This window comes from Electrona antarctica (assembly GCF_951216825.1).
Source record: "Electrona antarctica genome assembly, chromosome: 24".
In the NCBI taxonomy this organism is placed as follows: domain Eukaryota; kingdom Metazoa; phylum Chordata; class Actinopteri; order Myctophiformes; family Myctophidae; genus Electrona; species Electrona antarctica.
In genome coordinates this window covers 17,909,193-17,932,231 of record NC_136803.1, presented here as the reverse complement: position 1 = coordinate 17,932,231, position 23,039 = coordinate 17,909,193, and the positions used below count along the sequence as shown (strand labels likewise).

Below are 23,039 nucleotides of genomic sequence, written 5' to 3'. Positions count from 1 at the left end.
GCACGGGGAGGTACGTGGAGGGCGATTTATAACAGCTGCACGAATACAGCTGAGACCAATAAGGAGCACATGTTTTCTGCTTTATTAACCGCATAAATTAACCATAGGTGCAGCATAGACATGAAATGTATAGGGGCTTAAGTGGTTAATGTATAGGCTACGTTTTGCAATACAAATATGCCTCTGTGGCAAGTCTGCACCATTGTGAGGTCAGTTTTAAAAAAAAACGTATACAAGCACACCGGATAGTCGCTCAATGTAAAAGCCCAGAAGTATGGCGGCCGCTACCACGTGACACATATGTTGACGCCCCCTCAAGGACATTTTGGTACGCTCTATATGTTTAATTCGCCGTTGTTTGATGATCATTATAAAAATTCGGCTTTGTCGCGGACATCGTGACGAGGCGGTCGCATTATGATGACCGGAAATCGACCTATAAACTGGCTTGCAAGGGCTTATGGGAAACTGAGTCCAATGCAAGTGAATGAGGGCGCAAGGGACAATCTTGGCTTGCTAGCGTCTTTGTTGTTGATCGCGTCGAGGGAGTGGATTCTGTATCGACTGGGGAACAAACGATTGGACTATTTTCAGCCGGATTTCCATCATAAGGAGGTAGAATTCCGACGCTTTGACGCCTCAAAGGTAACTTTAAACACGGGGCAGTCAACGTAACATGTTATATGAATTAAAGCAATAAAGGTGTTAAGTGCAGCAGTTGAGTAAATGTACTGAAGTTACTTTACACCACCGCCATTACTCTGTCTGTGTCTCATAGGAGGGCTGTGGGCAGTTCAGAAACCATCTTCCAGTGACATCATCGATGGGGAATCCAAGCTAATAGAAACTGCAGGCTTTCTAGTCCTGAAAAGTTGCAATGCGAAAATGGAAGCCATCGTTCTCACGATAATGAAAATCTAAACATTTTTGTAAAAAAATCTTCGTGCCATTGTATCATGATTATTAGTGAGGACCTATTATATGAAGATAGGTTGAAAAGTGGTGAAGTGGTCCTTTAACGCACAATGATACATGGAATCTAATGATTGCAGACACTGAGCAGAATCATCCATGTTGTACAGGATGGGTCACCATGGTCAAGAAAGACGAGGCAAGATGGTTGACGACAGCAGGAACTCCCTGTCTCCATGAGAAAAGCATGATTTACTCCTGTAACACAAGCCTTCACCTTGAGCTTTATAGAGACTATATATGCTTGAGGTGTGGAGTTTAAGAGATATTTGATGGGTCGATCTGGAAGCCCAGATACTTACTTATATAACCCGTTTAAACCTGAGGGCGATTCTACAAAATGTCTTCATGACAGTTCTCTGAAAAACCCATGTTTCTATACGTCAGTGGTTCTCAAACATTTTCATGTCAAGGACCTCAGAAACTATATGTAATTGGCCGCCGACCTCCATCTGAAAATATGTTGTTCCAGGGACCCTCCCCACTGCCCCCCAGAAGCAAATATTTGAGTTTAAAACGTTTGCTCTGAAAGAATAAAATATTCAAAGATTTGCGCCACATTTTCACGATTTTTCAAAAATAGCAGACCTACAAGCTCGTAGCGCGGCACTCGGTGCCGCGCTATGAGCTTGTAGATCTGCTATTTTTCAATAGCCAAAGTGTAACGTAATGCTTAAAACACCAAAAGGGGTTCCCGCCCAAAATGGGATAACTTGAGGCTAGCTCAATAACTGTTCTTTGAGGAAATAAAAGGAGAGGAGACATATTATTACGTATAGCAGCGGATAGACAGAGGGGTGGAATCAATGGGACGGAGGGAGAGATGAAAGAGAAGGATAGAGAGAGATTAATCCATTTTGGGCGGGAACACCTTTTGGTGTTTTAAGCATTATGTTATACTTTATCTATTGAAAAATAGCAGATCTACAAGCTCATAGCACGGCACCGAGTGCCGCGCTACGAGCTTGTAGATCTGCTATTTTTGAAAAATCGTTAAAATGTGGCGCAAACCTTTGAATATATATTCTTTCAGAGCGAACGTTTTAACTCAAATCTTTGCTTCTGAGGGGTTCCTGGAACAACATATTTTCAGATGGGGGTTGGTGGCCAATTACATATAGTTTCCGAGGTCCTTGACATGAAATATTGAGCACCACTGATATAGAAACATGAGGTTTTTCAGAAAACTGTCATTATTTAGAAGACATTTTTTAAATTTCGACGTCAGGCCTAAATGGTTTAAACAAGAGTAGAAGAGAGAGGGAGGGACGCCTGAGAAAGCGGAGGCTGGAGAAAGGGACTGGGGGGGAAGAAATCAGAACGAGAACGTTTGCCAGGAGAATAAGAAAAAAAAGATTAAGCGCGTGGGTGAATTATTCATTACGTTATTGCATTATAAATAGTCAATGGAGACAATTATATTAAACATTCTCAATTTGTTTATACGGGAAGAAAAGAAAACACGAAGGTCTGGCTCCGTAAATAGTTTTTAAATACACTTTTTTTGAGAGAGAAAGGGTGAGGGAAAGTGGGCGTGCGGTGTAGGGAAAAAGAAAGAGCATTCACGCTTCACAGCAGTGTTGATTTTGTCGACTAATACTATGACGGAAAATTCATTCGTCGACTACCTTTTTTCACTGACGAAAATTACATGGAGACTAAATTAAAACGATGACTAAAACTAAGATTATATATATTGACAATTTCGTCAAATAAAAACTAGACGAAAATGTTAGGAAGGGACTAGTGAACAAGAGATCCAGTATAAGTCATTTTACACTTGGTTGCATGCTGAAAATAGCAGATCTACAAGCATCAAGGCCTGCCGGGAAAAAAAATAGTCGACTAAAATCTTATGACATTTAGTCGACTAAAACTAGACACTAAAACATTCCAGGTGACTAAAATGTGAATAAAACTAGATGAAAACTATTCAAGAGACTATGACTAAAACAGAAATTTGCTGCAAAAAACAACATTGATTCACAGTGAACAAAAAAATTACCAAACTAGAAGGACAGATAGGGAAGGATATGATAAAAGGATGCTAGAACAAAAACAGTGATTATACCCACCGTGGTATTTTGTTCAAACAAATTGTTACTTAACCGAGAGAATTGAAAGGGCTTTTCGAAAGCGTGCTCCCTTTTTTTTATAAAGTCAATCATTTTCCAAGTAGTGCCATCGATTAGCATACATTGTACTCCGCAAGCCATCGACGGGAGGTCTGTGTGCAAGGTATTACACAGACCTGGTATTGACGATTCATCGCAAATTATACAAATGTCTGATTAGGACAGTATGTGGTTCTCAACCTTTTCTGGATCAGGGCCATTTTCAGAGCATGATTGTTAATGCTAATTTATCACGATGACAACAACATTTTCAAGGTTTTTAAGAAAACATACCATGGGGTTGGTTCCATTTGTGCACTCTCAAGAGTTATACACACCCGTACTGGGCCATTTGGAACCCACTCAAGGACACTTTGAGAACCCACTGGTGTAGCAGAGAGTTTCCAGTGAGCCAACATGCACAATAGCAGCAACCCTGACTCTGTTTGACCAGAATGGAACAGAGCCTTCATTAGTATCATCGGTAACACCTGAAGGAAGTATAGGGGAGGGGCCCAAGTTCTTTCCAAAATGCCATGTGTGCATATCATACCAGTGGTTCCCAAAGTGGGGTCCGGGGATCGACCTCCAGGGGTCCTTGAGAGAGTTCCAGGGGGTCCCCAGCTAGATGATAGTTTGGAACAAAATGAGCCCTTATTTTACAATACAAATTGGGGTCTAGACTAATGCATGTCAAACTGGGGGGTCCTTGAAATTAAACAGGTTGAGAAACTTCTCTTAGGGGGGTCCGTGGCATATCTCTTCAAATGACTATAGGACGAACCGCAGGACTATAGGACGAACCGCAGGACGAACCACAGGGCTATAGGACGAACCGCAGGGCTATAGGACGAACCGCAGGGCTATAGGACGAACCGCAGGACTATAGGACGAACCGCAGGGCTATAGGACGAACCGCAGGACTATAGGACGAACCGCAGGACTATAGGACGAACCGCAGGGCTATAGGACGAACCGCAGGGCTATAGGACGAACCGCAGGACTATAGGATGAACCGCAGGACTATAGGACGAACCGCAGGACTATAGGACGAACCGCAGGACTATAGGACGAACCGCAGGACTATAGGACGAACCGCAGGGCTATAGGACGAACCGCAGGACTATAGGACGAACCGCAGGGCTATAGGACGAACCGCAGGACTATAGGACGAACCGCAGGACTATAGGACGAACCGCAGGACTATAGGACGAACCGCAGGACTATAGGACGAACCGCAGGACTATAGACGAAACACAGGACTATAGGACGTTTCCCACCACTATCACCCTCAGTGCAGAGGGCTGGTGTTTACCTATATGTACTGTAGAGACCTGAGCAAACCAATTTACCTGACGTGCTGCGATAGTGCCAGTATGCTTTATTGAATACACAGAAACATGACGCACGCACGCACGCACGCACGCACGCACACGTCATTTAGCACAGTCGGAGCCTCTTATTTTCTGGGAACCTCTCATGCAGTCTCTCTCTCCCTCTCACTCTCCCCAAACCCTCTCTCTCTCTCCCTCGCTACCCTCTCTCTCCCTCTCGCTCTCCATCTCTCTCTTTCTCTCTCCTAGCCCCCTCTCTCTCTCTCCCTCCCTCTACCCTCTCTCTCCCTCTCACTCTCCACCTCTCTCTTTCTCTCTCCTAGCCCCCTCTCTCTCTCTCCCTCCCTCTACCCTCTCTCTCCCTCTCGCTCCCCACCTCTCTCTTTCTCTCTCCTAGCCCCCACTCTCTCTCCCTCCCTACCCTCTCTCTCCCTCTCCACTCCCCACCCCCTCTCTCTCTCTCCCAGCCCCCTCTCTATCTCTCCCTCTCCCTACCCTCTCTCTCCCTCTCGCTCCCCACCTCTCTCTTTCCCTCTCCTAGCCCCCTCTCTCTCTCCCTCCCTCTCCCTACCCTCTCTCTCACTCTCGCACAGGAGAATAAGAAAAAAAAGATAAGCGCATGGGTGGGAGAGAGAGGGACATGGGTCCCTCTCTCTCCCACCCCCCCTTTCTCTCTGGGGAAATGAACCTACGGAAGGGAAATGAAAGCCCTGGTTGGTGGACATGTCACTGGGGTCTCCACTGTCATCTGGGTTGATTTGTCCTCAATGGCCCGCTCTCATTTTTCTATTTACTGGAGGACTGTTTATATATCGCTAGCGTCGGGGGCAGAAACCTTGCATGTCCAAAACGGTACCCGTAATTCCTTTTTTATTATTCTAAAAATAATCAAAAAATATCAAAAAGTAGTGGAAACACTACTTTAGTGCGAGCACTCTTGCGTAATGAAGTAAGTAGGGCAATCATTTATGGCAAATAAAGAAAAAAACCTAAAACGTTTTTATATGGAGTTACAAGGTCTCATGTCTGACAGCATCGATATCCCCAGACGACATCAATCATTTATCATGCTGATTACTGGTGGTAGCCCACATGCCGGGAGAAGTGACTCATTCTAAGCCGGTTATGTTTACAGTTGATCTGGGTCAAAAAATATATATATATGTGACCAAATTTGACTGAGGGACTGCCATTGGATTTTTGTGTCATACGAAAGCAGGGCTTCAAATTGACATATTGGTTGTTCAGTTTGACCCACCGGTTTTGGAGATATGGCTTATAGAGTGATGTCTTGCAGAGAAACAGCGAGTTGAGAAAACAGGCTTGAAAGGTTCACTTCTCTAACATTACACCTAGCTACATGTTTAAGCATTTATTTCATACTGTACGTCGATTTCAGCTCTGACATTTATTTCAGACATGCTCTAGTATGTGAAGAGTCTGCGTGTGCTATTAACTAAAGTAGATCTGATATTTTCACTAGTCTGGGTCTCGGGCAAACGTCTAATCTCTCTTTCGTGTCCCGGTTTGAAACGTTTTGGAACCACTGTTCTCGTGCATACAGTACAACAGAGCCTGTCAATGTTGCAGCCAGGTCAATATATCGGTTTAGGCCGATATATTGGCCATAATTTGACGTTTGGTCAGCATCAGTATTGATATAGACAATGTGTTTCATACACTTTTCACTTTCCAATAGTTTGGGAATGGCAGAAACCTTCCAAAATAGTCTATATCTACATGCAGGCTCACAACATGTTGCAACGAGACTGCATGGGGCATGGGGCTTGTAGATATTTGTAATTGTCTATTTTTCAAACTAGGGATGCATCGATGTATCGGGGATATTTCCATTTGTTTTATATTCAGGCCAATAGGGTACACTTGAATAACACTCGCATTGTTCTCACTGAGTCGGCACACCCTCTTAAAGGAGCATTCAGTGATTTGGGTGATTTGGAAAAATACCCGGTCCACCCGGTAACAAGATGTGCACATGCACACGCTCTACAGTGGGGGAAGTACAACAGACCAACAGCATGTGCACCATGGCCCGCCCCACTCGATCATGATTGGAGGAAGGCCCCTCTCATCCTGATTGGATGAAGGCTTTGCCACCCAAAGCCCAAACCGAAACTAGGGTTTTTTGACCCCAGGGGCTCACTGGGGATAGGGAGGAACTCCTTATATGGTCAGCACCCTTTATAGTAGGGAGGATTATCCAAAAAATAAGAAAAAATAAGTGATATTTGAATTAAGTGAAATCACTGGATATACCTTTAAGCGGTACTCTTAACTTGACGCCGTGTTGGCCGGAAACCTCTGAGTCAGGAAGTAAAATCCGCTATTTAAGACCTTAAAGGTGGTTGCACATGCACTGGACGCGTTTTTTTGGAAAACCGATGGAGAAACGCAGCTGAAAAACGTGCTCTGCGTGCAGGGACCTTAAGAGTTTGCACAATATCACTGAGCACAAACAATCACTAACTAATTAAGTGCTGCTCGTAAGACATTTCAATAGATTAACAGTCGGGTTAATTAATACCGGCCTGGGTTACGTGCGGATGTGAACTCAAGTGTGACCCGATATTTCGGAGTCAAATATGACAGCTCGACACCCAGCCAATAAACAGTGCTGAACAAGGCAATCTAATAAAAGCAATAGAAACACCCAATCTGCATACCAAGTCTCCACAGTGACGCACGCACCCCCCCACCCAAAAAAAACAAAAACAAAAAAAAAACTCAACACCCGCCCGCCCACCCAAAACAAAACAAAGCTGATGGAAACTGCAGTGCCGTTATTTGTTGAGATGAAGTATATGTAAATCAAATTCCACGGCCTGATAAGTTCACTGGAGTTGATGAAAATCTTTTCCTTTTCGTATTAAAACAAAAGTATTAATAATGAAATTGTCATGCAGCGAGGCTTGCTGCGGGATGCGAGCGATGAATGAATAATGCATGTGTTGAGCTGATCTCTTCTGTTCCGACATTCCAATAACATGTCCGTCCAATCCGACTGGAGTTTACAAACTTCCAGGGGCGAACGGACAACGAGCAGCCTTTTGTAAAACCAAGTTCAAATCATCACTCATTTATGGTCAGCATAAGCACTGTAGACCAGTGGCTCCCAACGTGGGGTCCGGGGGACCCCCAGGGGCCCCTGAGTGAGTTCCAGGGGGTCCCCAGCTAAATTATAGTTTGGAACCAAATGGACCCTTATGGGTCTGTAACTCTCAGAGTGTACAAATGGAACCAAATGGACCCTTATGGGTCTGTAACGCTACACTCTCATAGTTACATTAACACTTGGGGGTCCCAGAGATAGAAATGCCATTACATGGAGACTAATAGACTGTAGGCTAATATGCATGTCAAACTGGGGGTCCTTGAAATTAAACTGGTTGAGAATCACTGCTAGAGCCGTAAAAATCTTCTCTTATGGGGGTTGCTATAGCAAATCTTTTCAAATGGGGGTCCGCGGGCGAATTAGTGTCAATTTGGGGGTCCTTGACATGAAAATGTTTGGTAACCACTGGCTTAGACATTACATACAGAATAAATACTAGAGTATTTTGTTATTGTTTATCAATAGATTGCATGACGTACGCCTTACACTATTCAATTAATATTATTCTGCAAATTATAATGTACCTACAGTACAATGTGTACAGTGTAGTGTTCTGTATATAACATGAAAAAAATTCCTGTGCTATGTAAGGTCTACATTTACAGCTGAGATTGAATTGCTCGAAAATGACCTTCATGGTTGGTGTGGAAATACCAAGTTGTAATTACATTAGACATTTTCATCTCCTGCATCGCTGGTCCAATTGGCGTGGATCTTTGCACGCTCTGCACTCCCTCCCAGACTCCCAGGAGGCCCAGGCCTCACGGTGCTACTAAAACAGGCAGCTTCGTGATTTGGGCCTATAGAGCGTTGCAGCCCCGCCCCCTTTCAGAACGACCAGAGTGGCCCAGGAAATAGCCTCGATACCCAGGCTTTCATTTAGTCTGCGTGAAAAATGAAAGCCTGGATTTACGCATGGGCTGCACTGGCCTAAACGTGGGAGTCAACCCTTCCGCGTAGGCGTCGCTTCAAATGATGTGACGTCCGGGCTCTGAGCGGTGTGCACCCCTCAAAATTACACCGTGAGGAAATCATTACCAGTGGAACTTCAAACGAGGCTATGCGAGGGAAATGAGGAGAATGGCTGAAGAACCCACCACACCGTCTAAGAAAAAAACCAACGTGTGCCGACTCTGTGGAAATAACTTTGACAGTCCGTTAGAATGGTATACTCCAGCAACCAGTGGTTTCTGCTTCTGGTCGACACAATAACAGTGCTGCACTGGGGGGGAGGAGAGACCGGGGCTGACGGACAGATCGGTGAACCAATCAGGGTGTGCGCAAATCTGAGCCGCGGCCCTCCCATCTAGACCAGAAATGTCTAGCGTTAGCTCAGGCTACCCAGGAAATAATTCCCCATTCATTTTCCCCATAGACGTAAGTATTTATGTTAAAGACGTTTACGCCGCAGGCAAAGCCAACTCTTGTTGTGACAAATCATGACCATAAACACAATGTTTTGGGTCGATCAAATAATTAGTAAGAAGAAAAAAACAAAACAAATAGTGTTGTACCCTGCCCATTTTTTCTTGCACCCCATTGGAATCCACTCATTATGATTAGCTATTGAAAAATAGCAGATCTACAAGCTCATAGTGCGCCACGAGCTTGTAGGTCTGCTATTTTTGAAAATGTGCCTCACATCTTTGAATATATATTCTTTCAGAGTTTCAGTTTTAAACTCAAATCTTTGCTTCTGGGCCTGGAACAACATATTTTCAGATGGGGGGTCGGCGGCATATTACATATAATTTTTGGGGTCCTTGACATGAAATATTGAGAAAAACTGTCAGGATTTAGAAGACATTTTTTTAAATTTCGACGTCAGGCCAAAATGGGTTAGACCACTAGAGGGCGATTATTGAATCAAAACAGATCAAATAGATGAACTGCTGCACCCCTGATGCCCCCTAGTGGTTACTTACACCCACCTTGCCGCCGTCGGCGTTGTACTCCTTCTCGTCGGCGTCCAGGAGGCGCGCCAGGCCGAAGTCTGTGATCTTGATGTGGTTGGGCGACTTGACCAGGACGTTACGCGCTGCCAGGTCCCTGTGCACCAGCCTCCGCTCCTCCAGGTACATCATCCCCTGAGAGAGAGAGAGAGAGAGAGAGAGAGAGAGAGAGAGAGAGAGAGAGAGAGAGAGAGAGAGAGAGAGGCCGTGGGGGGAAGGACGGGAAGATTGGGAGGGAGGTAGAAGGAGGAGGTGGAAAGGAGAAGATGGAAGGAGGATGGATGGTGAGTAAAAAGATGGGGATGGCAGGGGGGGAGAAAGGATGTGGGGAAGGGAGGATAGAGGCGGCGTGGGAGGGTTTGGGGGAGGAGAAAAAAGGGGGAGAGAGAGAGGAGGAGAAGATGGGGAAGGTGTGGGAAGGGAGAGGAAGTCATTTGGTTAACATTTCATCTTTGTCATCATCGGTGAAGAGCGTTTTCAAAAGGTACCGTGCTACTACAAAACTATTGAAGCGCCGAGTATATACGAAACTCTCTCATTCATACAGAGAGAGAGAGAGAGAGAGAGAGAGAGAGAGAGAGAGAGAGAGATTGATTCATGGGGGTAAGAGAGATAGAGTGAGTGACTGATGACGATAGTGAGTGTGTGAGAGAAAATGTTAAGAGAGAAACAGAATGACAGATACAGAGTTAAAGAGGAAGTGCGAGTGAGTGAGTGATGAGTGTGAGAGAGAGAGAGAGAGAGAGAGAAAGAAAGAGAGAGAGAGAGAGAGAGAGAGAGAGCACACACACAGAGGACACAGGACCTGAGTTGATGCATAAATATCAAGTGAGGTTATTTCCTCCTGTCCTCCATTATTTCTCAGGGGAGACTCACCACTGCACCGCTGTTGTTAAATCACGTCAGCTGATCGTTTATTGTCCGTCTTTCTTTACGACAACCGCACACTAAAGTTACGGCATCAGTCCCTATAGCTCGCTTCCTCCGTCGTCATATGTCCAAATAATAATAAAATAACTATACAGAATCGTATTAAACGTATATGCTAGATTGTCGCGATTGTTCTTTGTGTCCGGAGGTCAGATTGTGGAATATTTGGAATATTATAAATCAGTGGTTCCCAAACTTTTACATGTCAAGGACCCCCTAATTGACATTCATTAGCCGGCGGACCCCCATTAGAAAAGATATGCCAGGGACCCCCAGAAGAGAAGATTTTTACGACAGTAATTCTCAACCCGTTTAATTTCAAGGACTCTCAGTTTGACATGCATTATAGTCTATAAACCCCCATTTAATGGCATTTCTATCTTTGGGACCCCCGATTTATATTGTAAAATCAATGTGGACCCTAACGGGTCAATTTGGTTCCATTTGTACTTGTACATACCCCTATGGGTCCATTTTGTTCCGAACTATCATTTAGCTGGGGACCCCCTGGAACTCCCTCAAGGGCCCCTGGGGGTCCCCGGACCCCACTTTGGGAACCACTGTTCAAAATAACATATAACAGACAAAACATCTTTAAAACAAGAAGAGCAGCTGATCATAGTTTCAGAATGATATACTGTATAAGGATGTATGATGTGAATTAAATATGAATGTCAAATCAACCCCCAGATGAGTGTTTGTAACTATAAGTATATAGTGTTTCTTTTCATGACTGTATGATTCAAAATAAATGGAGATGGAGAAAATGCTCTGGCCGTGTTTGCAACACAACAAGAGCAAATCTGGCCGGACAAAGGAGTTTATGTTCTTGACATAACCTGACACTGAACACTGGAGTACCACAGGGCTGTGTGCTCTGCCCTCTCCTCTACTCCCTCTTCACCCACGACTGCGTTCCTGTGCACGGATCTAACATCATCGCCAAGTTCGCGGACGACGACGACACCACGGTGGTAGGCCGGATTAAAAACAACGACGAGTCGGCCTACAGGGAGGAGGTCCAGCACCTGGCGGCGTGGTGCACCAGCAACAACCTTGCTCTCAACACCACAAAGACAAAGGAGCTCATTGTGGACTACAGGAGGGCCAACCGCTGTGACCACACCCCCATCAACGGGGCGGTGGTGGAGCGGGTGTCCAGTTTTAAGTTCCTGGGTGTCCACCTCTCTGAGGACCTCTCATGGGCTCTCAACTGCTCCATCCTGTACAAGAAGGCGCAGCAGCGTCTCTATTTCCTGAGGAGACTGAGGAAGGCTCACCTGTCTCCACGGATCCTAGTGAACTTTTACCGCTGCACCATTGAGAGCATACTAACCACCTGCATCTCAGTGTGGTATAACAACTGCACAGTTTCCGACCGGAAGATCCTGCAACGGGTAGTCAAGACTGCCCAATACATTATCGGCACACAACTCCCCTCCAATGAGGACCTACAGCGCCAGAGATGTCTGCGTAGGGCGAGAGGTATTGTGAAAGACCCCTCTCATCCAAACCACAGACTCTTTTCCCTTCTCCCTTCTGGGAGGCGCTATAGAACTATTGGCTCCCGTACTAGTAGGCTCAGGAACAGCTTCTTTCCTGTTGCTGTCTCCCTGCTGAACTCTGTGCCCCCCCCAAGGACATTGAACTCTGACCCCCTTCCGTCCCTCTTCCCATCTGAACTCATGCTTTTATTCAGTAGCATGTTGAGGGTGGGTATGTGTGGGGTGGGTGTGCATACTGTATATATGCTATATATGCATTACTTGCACTGTACAGTTACTTCTTCTCATATACTTATCCAGATTATGCTTGGTTCTACCATCATACTCATTACTACTGACCATTTGGGACTTGCAAGTGGGGACATTTTCAAGACAGCTGCATGGGCAGGGGGAAAATATATATACATGTATATTGATGTCCTTCCAATTTGTTGTTGTTGTTGTTTATGAACGCCCAGCGGGCAAAGAGCCACGGATGAACAACCGAAGCCTTGATTGGAGAGAGAAAGAGACAGACTAATGGCTAATTTAGCCTCCGTTGCACGACGGTGTCGCACGCTGACATTAGCAGACTCACAACATGACGGTGTCGCACGCTGACATTAGCAGACTCACAACACGACGGTGTCGCGCGCTGACATTAGCAGACTCACAACACGACGGTGTCGCACGCTGACATTAGCAGACTCACAACACGCCGGTGTCGCGCGCTGACATTAGCAGACTCACAACACGACGGTGTCGCACGCTGACATTAGCAGACTCACAACACGCCGGTGTCGCGCGCTGACATTAGCAGACTCACAACACGACGGTGTCGCGCGCTGACATTAGCAGACTCACAACACGACGGTGTCGCACGCTGACATTAGCAGACTCACAACACGCCGGTGTCGCGCGCTGACATTAGCAGACTCACAACACGACGGTGTCGCACGCTGACATTAGCAGACTCACAACACGACGGTGTCGCACGCTGACATTAGCAGACTCACAACACGACGGTGTCGCACGCTGACATTAGCAGACTCACAACGCGTCGTGCGACTAAGTACATATGGGGCTTAACCCATTTTGACCTGACGTTGAAAAAACGTCTTTTTAAAATGTCTTTTTTTCTGGAAAAACCTCATGTTTCTATATCAGTGGTGCTCAATATTTCATGTCAAGGACCTCAAAAATTATATGCAATATGCCTCCGGCCCCCATCTGAAAATATGTTGTTCCAGGGACCCCCCAGAGGCAAAGATTTGAGTTAAAAAATATAAATTCCAAATTTGTGCCACATTTTCACGATTTAAAAAAAATATCAGACCTACAAGCTCGTAGCGCACCACTCGGTGGCGCGCTATGAGCTTGTAGATCTGCTATTTTTCAATAGCTAAATTATAACATAATTTTTTAAAACACCAAAAGGGGTTCCCGCCCAAAATGACTTAAGGAGAAATGTGTGGCGGCTGTTCAACTTTATTGTGTTGCTCCATGGGCTGGACTAATGTTGGCGTGAAACCCATCCACACCCGTGCACGCACACACGCAGTGACATGGACACGCACATGCATGGTGCAGATGAACATTAGCCCTCTGGCAGGAAGGCAAACGATCTGTGTGTAGGCAGACACACATACACTGTACACACACACACACTGTGTGTAGGCAGACACACATACACTGTACACACACACACACACACACACACACACACACACACACACACACACACACACACACACACACACACACACACACACACACACACACACACACACACACACACACACACACACACACACACACACACACACACACACACACACACACACACACACACACACACACGGCTTAACAACCGAGGAGGAGACCGAGTTGACTTCTGTCCATTCCATATCATCGCCTTACCCCATATTAGCCGCTCAACAATACGGATGCCGGGGTTTAAGTAATCTCTCAAGAGAGCTGCGCTACAGAATCTGTCAGCAGAGGCATTCAGAACACGTATTACATAATTGTTGTATAGTGGGAATGAAAACGTAGGTGCACCACAGGAAGAGGAGGGCTGATGTCAGAACAAACTGGCCGCGCCCCCAGCGGCAATTCCGAGGAAACAAACAGCAGCTGTTTTGTTTTTTGAGTGGTGCAACCACTCCAAGGAACAGCAATGTCCCAACCTATGTCCCCATGTTTAGAGTACCAATAGGGGGTGCTGTTGCCTTCTTCCACACACCACCTGCCCAGGAGGCCATGGGGGCCTCCTTCCACACGCCACCTGCACAGGAGGCCATGGGGGCCTCCTTCCACACGCCACCTGCCCAGGAGGCCATGGGGGTGGGGGTTGGGGGGGCTTACAGAGTAAAAGCGGCCATATCTGCGCAGCACCCCGAGCTGTTATTTTGAAAGAAATCCCGGTCGCCGATTGTTTTAAAGAAGAAGAAGTAGAAGAGGGGAGTCATTGTGTTCCTGCAGGAGATGAAGGATCCCAACGAGGCCATGGGGGTCTTCTTCCACACGCCACCTGGAGGCCAACGAGGCCATGGGGTCTTCTTCCACACGCCACCTGGAGGCCAACGAGGCCATGGGGTCTTCTTCCACACGCCACCTGGAGGCCAACGAGGCCATGGGGTCTTCTTCCACACGCCACCTGGAGGCCAACGAGGCCATGGGGTCTTCTTCCACACGCCACCTGGAGGCCAACGAGGCCATGGGGTCTTCTTCCACACGCCACCTGGAGGCCAACGAGGCCATGGGGTCTTCTTCCACACGCCACCTGGAGGCCAACGAGGCCATGGGGTCTTCTTCCACACGCCACCTGCCCAGGAGGCCAACGAGGCCATGGGGTCTTCTTCCACACGCCACCTGGAGGCCAACGAGGCCATGGGGTCTTCTTCCACACGCCACCTGGAGGCCAACGAGGCCATGGGGTCTTCTTCCACACGCCACCTGGAGGCCAACGAGGCCATGGGGTCTTCTTCCACACGCCACCTGGAGGCCAACGAGGCCATGGGGTCTTCTTCCACACGCCACCTGGAGGCCAACGAGGCCATGGGGTCTTCTTCCACACGCCACCTGGAGGCCAACGAGGCCATGGGGTCTTCTTCCACACGCCACCTGGAGGCCAACGAGGCCATGGGGTCTTCTTCCACACGCCACCTGGAGGCCAACGAGGCCATGGGGTCTTCTTCCACACGCCACCTGCCCAGGAGGCCAACGAGGCCATGGGGTCTTCTTCCACACGCCACCTGCCCAGGAGGCCAACGAGGCCATGGGGTCTTCTTCCACACGCCACCTGGAGGCCAACGAGGCCATGGGGTCTTCTTCCACACGCCACCTGGAGGCCAACGAGGCCATGGGGTCTTCTTCCACACGCCACCTGGAGGCCAACGAGGCCATGGGGTCTTCTTCCACACGCCACCTGGAGGCCAACGAGGCCATGGGGTCTTCTTCCACACGCCACCTGGAGGCCAACGAGGCCATGGGGTCTTCTTCCACACGCCACCTGGAGGCCAACGAGGCCATGGGGTCTTCTTCCACACGCCACCTGGAGGCCAACGAGGCCATGGGGTCTTCTTCCACACGCCACCTGGAGGCCAACGAGGCCATGGGGTCTTCTTCCACACGCCACCTGGAGGCCAACGAGGCCATGGGGCCTTCTTCCACACGCCACCTGCCCAGGAGGCCATGGGGGCCTCCTTCCACACGCCACCTGCCCAGGAGGCCATGGGGGCCTCCTTCCACACGCCACCTGCCCAGGAGGCCATGGGGGCCTCCTTCCACACGCCACCTGCCCAGGAGGCCATGGGGGCCTCCTTCCACACGCCACCTGCCCAGGAGGCCATGGGGGCCTCCTTCCACACGCCACCTGCCCAGGAGGACAACGAGGCCATGGGGGCCTCCTTCCACACGCCACCTGCCCAGGAGGCCATGGGGGCCTCCTTCCACACGCCACCTGCCCAGGAGGACAACGAGGCCATGGGGGCCTCCTTCCACACGCCACCTGCCCAGGAGGCCATGGGGGCCTCCTTCCACACGCCACCTGCCCAGGAGGCCATGGGGGCCTCCTTCCACACGCCACCTGCCCAGGAGGACAACGAGGCCATGGGGGCCTCCTTCCACACGCCACCTGCCCAGGAGGCCATGGGGGCCTCCTTCCACACGCCACCTGCCCAGGAGGACAACGAGGCCATGGGGGCCTCCTTCCACACGCCACCTGCCCAGGAGGCCATGGGGGCCTCCTTCCACACGCCACCTGCCCAGGAGGACAACGAGGCCATGGGGGCCTTCTTCCACACGCCACCTGCCCGGGAGAATCCTCGCCATCCATCCATCCATCCATCTTCAACCGCTTATCCGTAGTCGGGTCGCGGGGGCAACAGCTCCACCAGAGTGCTCCAGACTTCCTTCCAAATACTTATAGGCAGCAAAACGAGAAAGCTTTTCATCGTCTCTGCATGTCGAGCGAAAACCTCATGACTCCAAAACTGTTACTTTACAGGATTCAAAATTCAAACATATTAAAAGTAGCAGATCCAATTAAGTGGGTTTTTTTCACAGCTTGTGGATCTGCTTTACTTTTGATATGCTTTAGTGTGAGACAGACTGTACTATTAAAATGTTAACTACTGTTAAAATATGGAGATAAGAGGCTTCTGCCCGGCAGCAATGATTATGTGTGTGTGTGTGTGTGTGTGTGTGTGTGTGTGTGTGTATGTGTGTGTGTGTGTGTGTGTGTGTGTGTGTGTGTGTGTGTGTGTGTGCGTGTGTGTGTGTGCGCATATATGGGGGGGGGGGGGGGACTAGAGCGCTCAAAGGGCTGAGTGAGGCGGATTGTGTTGAAATGCGCGGCGCGGCCGAGGTCCCCCCCAGCGCGTCGACCCCCCCCCCTCCCCCATGCAGACCAACGTGAGGATAAATCGATAGTGTGGAGACGTCTGGCTTCTGCATGGGCTGAGGCCTCATCCATCATACCGCCCCCCTCCCACCACACACACACACACACACACACACACACACACACACACACACACACACACACACACACACACACACACACACACACACACACACACACACACACACACACACACACACACACACACACACACACACACACACACACACACACACACACACACACACACACACACACACACACACACACACACACACACACACCCGAGAAGACATATTGCAAAGGGCACAACGAGTGCATGGCAACTCTCTCTTGTAATCTTTCCACCCGTCTATCACTCGAGCTGTCTCGGTCTGTCCATCTCTCTCTCTCTCTCTCCCTCCCACCCTCCCCCCCCCCACGTGACGCGTTCGCGGCTGTCGTCGCAATTCGACCAGTATACCAGTACACGCTCCATCACCGAGAGTCGAGCACCACCGACAACAACAGCCCATCTATAAAGCTCCCACTGCGGTCGCGCCACGACGCGCTATGGGCTTGTAGATCGCCTATCTTTGGCGTGCACATTGCAGCGCCGTACGTGAGACGATTATGTACAAGTCGGCTTAAACAAACACGGGCCTATATTCCCTTCATCACAGACTCTTTCCTTGTCCCTCGTTCCACCAAACTCATACTAAGTAGTCCATGTTCTGCAGGAATCCTGTCAATACAACGACAATAGGGGCCGGACAAGAGAGGAGGGGGAGTGGGCGCCATGTCCCCCCCCCCCCCCCCCCCCTCCAACGAAAGTGTATTTAAAATAGATTACTTCTGGGCGGCTCTAGGCAGCAGATCAATAGGCATGCTGATTACAATAAGCCAGAGAAAAGAGGACGGCACTGCGCAATATTTATCCCCGATGTCGACGTTGAGACGAATTAGCAATCGATGGGCCATGGAGTCCATTAACCCATTTTGAGCGGGAACCCCTTTTGGTGTTACATACATTGTTATAATTTAGCTATTGAAAAATAGCATATCTACAAGCTCATAGCGCGGCACCGAGTGCCGCGCTATGAACTTGTAGGTCTGCTATTTTTGAAAAATCGTTAAAATGTGACTCAAATCTTTCACATTTTTTTTTAAATTTCGACGTCAGGTCTGAATGGGTTAATACACTTGGATTTAAAGTGATGGGGCAATGAGGGGCGGCCGCGGCATGCCGAGGGAGGGAATGCGCCATGGCTCGAGTACAGCCAATTAATTTTCAGCCTCCTCGAGGGGCCATAAACACGCAGGGGGTCCCATGTGGAATGAGCGCGGCGGCAGCGCTTTTTTTGATTCCCAGCACGGGACTGCAGACGTCCCGCTTATAGCCGTTGTTTCTTGAGCGTTTTCTTGAAGCGCTGCTGCAGTGCTATGAACCCCAGAAACACACTGGAAATGTGTGGCCGCATGTAACCCCTATAGATCAACTAGTGGGTCCGGGGACCCTTAGGGGTCCTTGAGGAAGTTCCAGGGGGTTAGGAACCAAATGGACCCTTATGGGTCTGTAACTCAGAGAATGTACAAATGGAACCAAATGGACCCGTTACTCTCAGAGTTAAATTATTTACAATAATGTATTGGGGTCTCATTGATAGAAATTACATTAAATAGGGGGCCGTAGCCTAATTCAGGTCAACCCGGGGGCCCTAGAGCCGTATGGAGGTCCTTGGCATGTATTTTCAAATGGGGGTCCGCAGGCTAATGAGTATCATTTTGGGTGTCCTTGACATGAAATAGTTTGGGAACCATTGAACTAGTGACTCTAAAACTGAGGCTGTCATCTTCACGTAACCACTTATAGTATATATATAACCACCCTATATAGTCGCTGTGGGCTGGAAAACATGTCCACTACTGTTGCTTTTTCAGAAAACGCAAAAAAATAACAATGTGTTCCAAATAATGCATCCTATACTTATTATTTAGTTTAGTCCACTGCCGCTCCGTGTCGCGTCATTGTCGGCCCGTCCAGCGGTCGCCAGTCCAGAGTCAGACATGGCAACTGCCGATAACAGGCGATAACAGGCAACGTACCGTGGCTGGTTGTCGGTAAGACACGTGTGTGGCTGGTTAAAACTCACCCATGGCTCCCGACATGCACTGCTGGTTGAAAATCACCCGTGGCTTCCCTTCCCTGTGAGGTTAGCGTTAGGTTAGGGTTTGGTAGGTAGGGTGCCGGACTTAATGCGGAAACACTGCCGCGGCTACTATATCGGCAGTCGGAGGCGACGCCAGGGCTGATGCTGGTGCCGGAACCCGGAACATGCACTCGCTCTCGCTCTCTCTCTCTCTCCGTCATGGACTGGTCTCCTAGTACTCTGACAACACACACTGCACTAGTTTATCGCTTTAACCTCTATCTCTGTCCTGGGCTATCACATGATTGTGATCGTATTCGGTGTGTTGAAAAGTACAGTCCCAACCAAGGTCTGTCTATCTCTCTATGTCTCTATGTCTCTCTGTCTCTCTGTCTATGTCTCTCTGTCTCTCTCTCTATGTCTCTCTCTCTCTCTGTGTCTCTCTCTCTCTGTCTCTCTCTCTCTCTGTCTGTCTGTCTCTCTCTGCAAAAGCCCACACTGAGTTCACATATGGCACACGCTCAGTGTGATGGATAAGTGTGCTTATCCCTGCGACCGTGTTTCCCCAAACGGGTGAACGCAGAGCAAATGGGCCCCGCAACCCGACCGCTGTGTGTCTCTGCCTGCGAGCGCGGCGTTGTCACTTTGTGCCACATTTTGCCTGGCACGTTCATCAAACACCCAAATAGGATGATGGAGCTTGGGAGCTCATTTCCTATGTCCTAGTACAGCGATCCCACAATGTCACCCACTATATCCCACGTAATGACGCTGGGTCTGGCTCACAACTACCGTTCAGCATAATATGTATATACTGCTGTTGCACTAGTCACAGTGTATGTATACCGATATGCTTTGTGGCATCTGCTGCATGTGTTTATGTTTTGTATATTCAAGTGGCTCATTAGACTTGTTTTCCCTCTATAATATATATGACCTCTGGCTGCAACATAATAGTTACTGTGGCCTGCATATCGTTGCTGTTGGATAGACATCTTGTATTGCCCAAACTTTGCAGGTAATTGGGGGGGGGGGGGGGGGGGGGGGGAGGAAGCAGAAAATGCCAGCACTCAATACTGTATACAGTATGTCCTTTTTACATGATTTATTTACCTCTGACGACTCGAGCTAGCCTCGGAAACCCAGGCGTTTTTATTTCTAGGGAGAAAAAAAAAGTCTGGGGCCGAGTCCACTTCAATTCGGCATACAGTATGTAAAATGTAAAAAAAAAAAGTTGACATTTAGAGATGCAAGATTTCTGCCTGACAGTCAGCGACTGTACGAAATATATGGAGGGCACATTTAAATGTACAATTTACAGCTCTGAAAGTGTAAATATGGACCTGTAAGGGATTTTACTGTGTGTATAGAAGGCTCCCTGTCCAGCACCGCACACCTCGACCCCCCACGCACACACGCGCACACACACACACACACGCGCGCGCGCGCGCGTGCGCACACAGAGGAAAAGGCACGTGACACGGCCCCCTCGTGCCACCTGATTGGGTCCATTGTGTACGCCTCTTATCAGAGACGGCCCAGCGCTTGGCATGCCCACCACCAGTCCACATGCAGCGACGCATTGTTGTCTGCTCCCAACCAATTCACTGTGGCGGGTGCACTGCGTGCGTGCGTGCGTGCGTGCGTGCGTGCGTGCGTGCGTGCGTGCGTGCGCGCACCTTTTGGGTTATAAGGGAGCCGGGCATGCAGGGACCTGGTGCGGCGCTCTTATCTCCTCCCTGTGGAAACAGGCGCCCTACCTGCTCACAGGCGCGTGGTTCCTATGATGAACCAAGCCGCTCTGTTTCTTTTTAACGTGCACTCCCCTCCACGTGAATCTCTCTGTTCCTTTGTGGAACGGAGGTGCTTAACCCGTTTAGACCATGAGGACGATTCTACAAATGCCTTCTAAATCCTGACAGTTTTCTGAAAAACCTATGTTTCTATGTCAGTGGTGCTCAACCTTTTTCATGTCAAGGACCCCCAGAATTATCTGTATTTGGCCGTGGACCTCCATCTGAAAATATGTTGTTCCAGTATGCTCGGTGCCGATCTGCTATTTTTCAACAGCTAAAGTATAACATAATGCTTAGTTAAAACACCAAAAGGGGTTCCCGCCCAGAATGGATTAACCCAGTTTGGACATTTCCAAATATACTTCCACACAGGAGGGCAGACGACACACAACGCATGGAGCCACAGAGCTTTGTAACCCCCCAAAGAGTCTGGGCGGCCGCGCCATGTGCTCACAATGGTCCCCCGGTGGTAACAATGGCTTTCTGCTGCTTCTCCTAATCCTAATAATGAAAGAAAAATAAATAAAAACCTCAACCTTGTTGTTCTTATAATTGCTCCTTTTTAAAAAACTTTTCTCTCCACGGATTAATCTATTTTAGCCTATTTTAAACTTGCAACTGACGATATACCTCGAAAAGTTGTATTCCAGGTTGAACATAATTTGTTTTGTTGTTGTTTATTCAAAATTTGCAGTAGTGTAGAAACAAATTAAATGTGTAAGTGCATTGGGTGTGTGTGTGGGGGGGGGGGGGGGGGAGGGGGGGGGGCAATACTGTTTGGTATTTTTCAGACAATAACAGTCAGATAATAACGTTTCACACCTTATTCGCTGTCCCAGATTAGTCATACTTTAGGAAAATGTATTTCCTGAACACACGGATGGGTTTTTATGGTGGTGCTACTACAGCTTTGTGTGTCTCTGGCTGGCTGGGTCTGTCCCTGGCTGACTGGGTCTGTCCCTGGCTGGCTGGATCTGTCCCTGGCTGACTGGGTCTGTCCCTGGCTGGCTGGATCTGTCCCTGGCTGACTGGGTCTGTCCCTGGCTGGCTGGATCTGTCCCTGGCTGACTGGGTCTGTCCCTGGCTGACTGGGTCTGTCCCTGGCTGACTGGGTCTGTCCCTGGCTGACTGGGTCTGTCCCTGGCTGACTGGGTCTGTCCCTGGCTGGCTGGATCTGTCCCTGGCTGACTGGGTCTGTCCCTGGCTGGCTGGATCTGTCCCTGGCTGACTGGGTCTGTCCCTGTCTTTTGGTCGTTGTCGAACTTGTGCGCCTGTAGAACTGGTAACTGGAATAACTGGAAGTTATTTTTCATATTGTGGTAATTGCTCTTCCAGCCCGGATTTGAACCCGGTTTTCCTGCCGAAATGTTTTACCATTGAGCAAATAGAGCCGGCCTGTTTGCTAAATTGAATTGTTTATACCTTCAGGTCTCGACAAACGTTTCAATAGAAGAGCAGGGAGACTAAATACAACCAGCCGCAATTGTAGGAATTTAATCAACCCAAATAGACCTGTGGACGCGTCCGCGTCACCTTATAGCTTTTAACCACTTTTACCATAATTTTAAACTTCATTTGTTGAAAAACAGCAGATCTACAAGCTCATAGCACGGCACCGAGTGCCACGCTACAAGCTTGTAGATCTGCTATTTTTGAAAAACATGTAAATGTGTGCAAAACTTTGAATATAATATAGCCTATTGTTTCAGAACGTTTTTTTTTAACTCAAATCTTTGCTTCTTGTGGCAGTTCCCTGGAATATCATATTTTCAGATGGGGGTCCACAGCCAATTAGCCTACATATAATTCTGGGGGTCCTTGACATGAAATAGGTTGAGAACCACTTGATACAGAATCAGGTTTTTCAGAAAACTGATTTAGAAGACATGTGTAGAACTTAGAGTATATATGAATAGAGACGGCACCCGGATGAAACCCTGAGGCGAAATGGACATAGTGGCCGAATTTGATATTGCAGCGTGGGCCCAAACACATGAACGCGCTGGTCCGTTGACTATCATTGTGCACGTTCACGATGACACGTGAACGCTGAATGCCTGCAATGATAGTCAGCGGCAGCGCGTTCATGTGTTTGGGTCCAATCCATCCCAGAATGCACTCTGTTCCTACCCAGAATGCACAGTGAAATCGCCTCATGCGCTTTTGAGCAACTTAATGCAAGTGGATGGGAGGAGAACTCGGGTGACGTCTCTATTCATATATACTCTAAGGTGTAGAATCAGTTCTCGGGTCTAAATGGGTTAACATACTCTACCATACACAGGATTG

The 23,039-nt window shown here is 48.3% G+C and overlaps 1 protein-coding gene across 4 annotated transcripts in view; it reads right to left on the bottom strand.

Annotated features, from left to right (window-relative positions):
- The window catches only part of LOC306917336 (receptor tyrosine-protein kinase erbB-4-like), a 467,869-nt gene that overhangs the window by 24,800 nt on the left and 420,030 nt on the right, over window positions 1–23,039 (bottom strand). For 2 of the 4 annotated variants that reach the window (XM_079495511.1, XM_079495512.1), the window contains exon 21: window positions 9,479–9,640. In XM_079495511.1, the coding sequence (XP_079351637.1) occupies window positions 9,479–9,640 (162 nt within the window). The remainder of the gene's footprint in view (window positions 1–9,478; window positions 9,641–23,039) is intronic. The other 2 variants (XM_079495513.1, XM_079495514.1) reach the window with 1 other exon arrangement.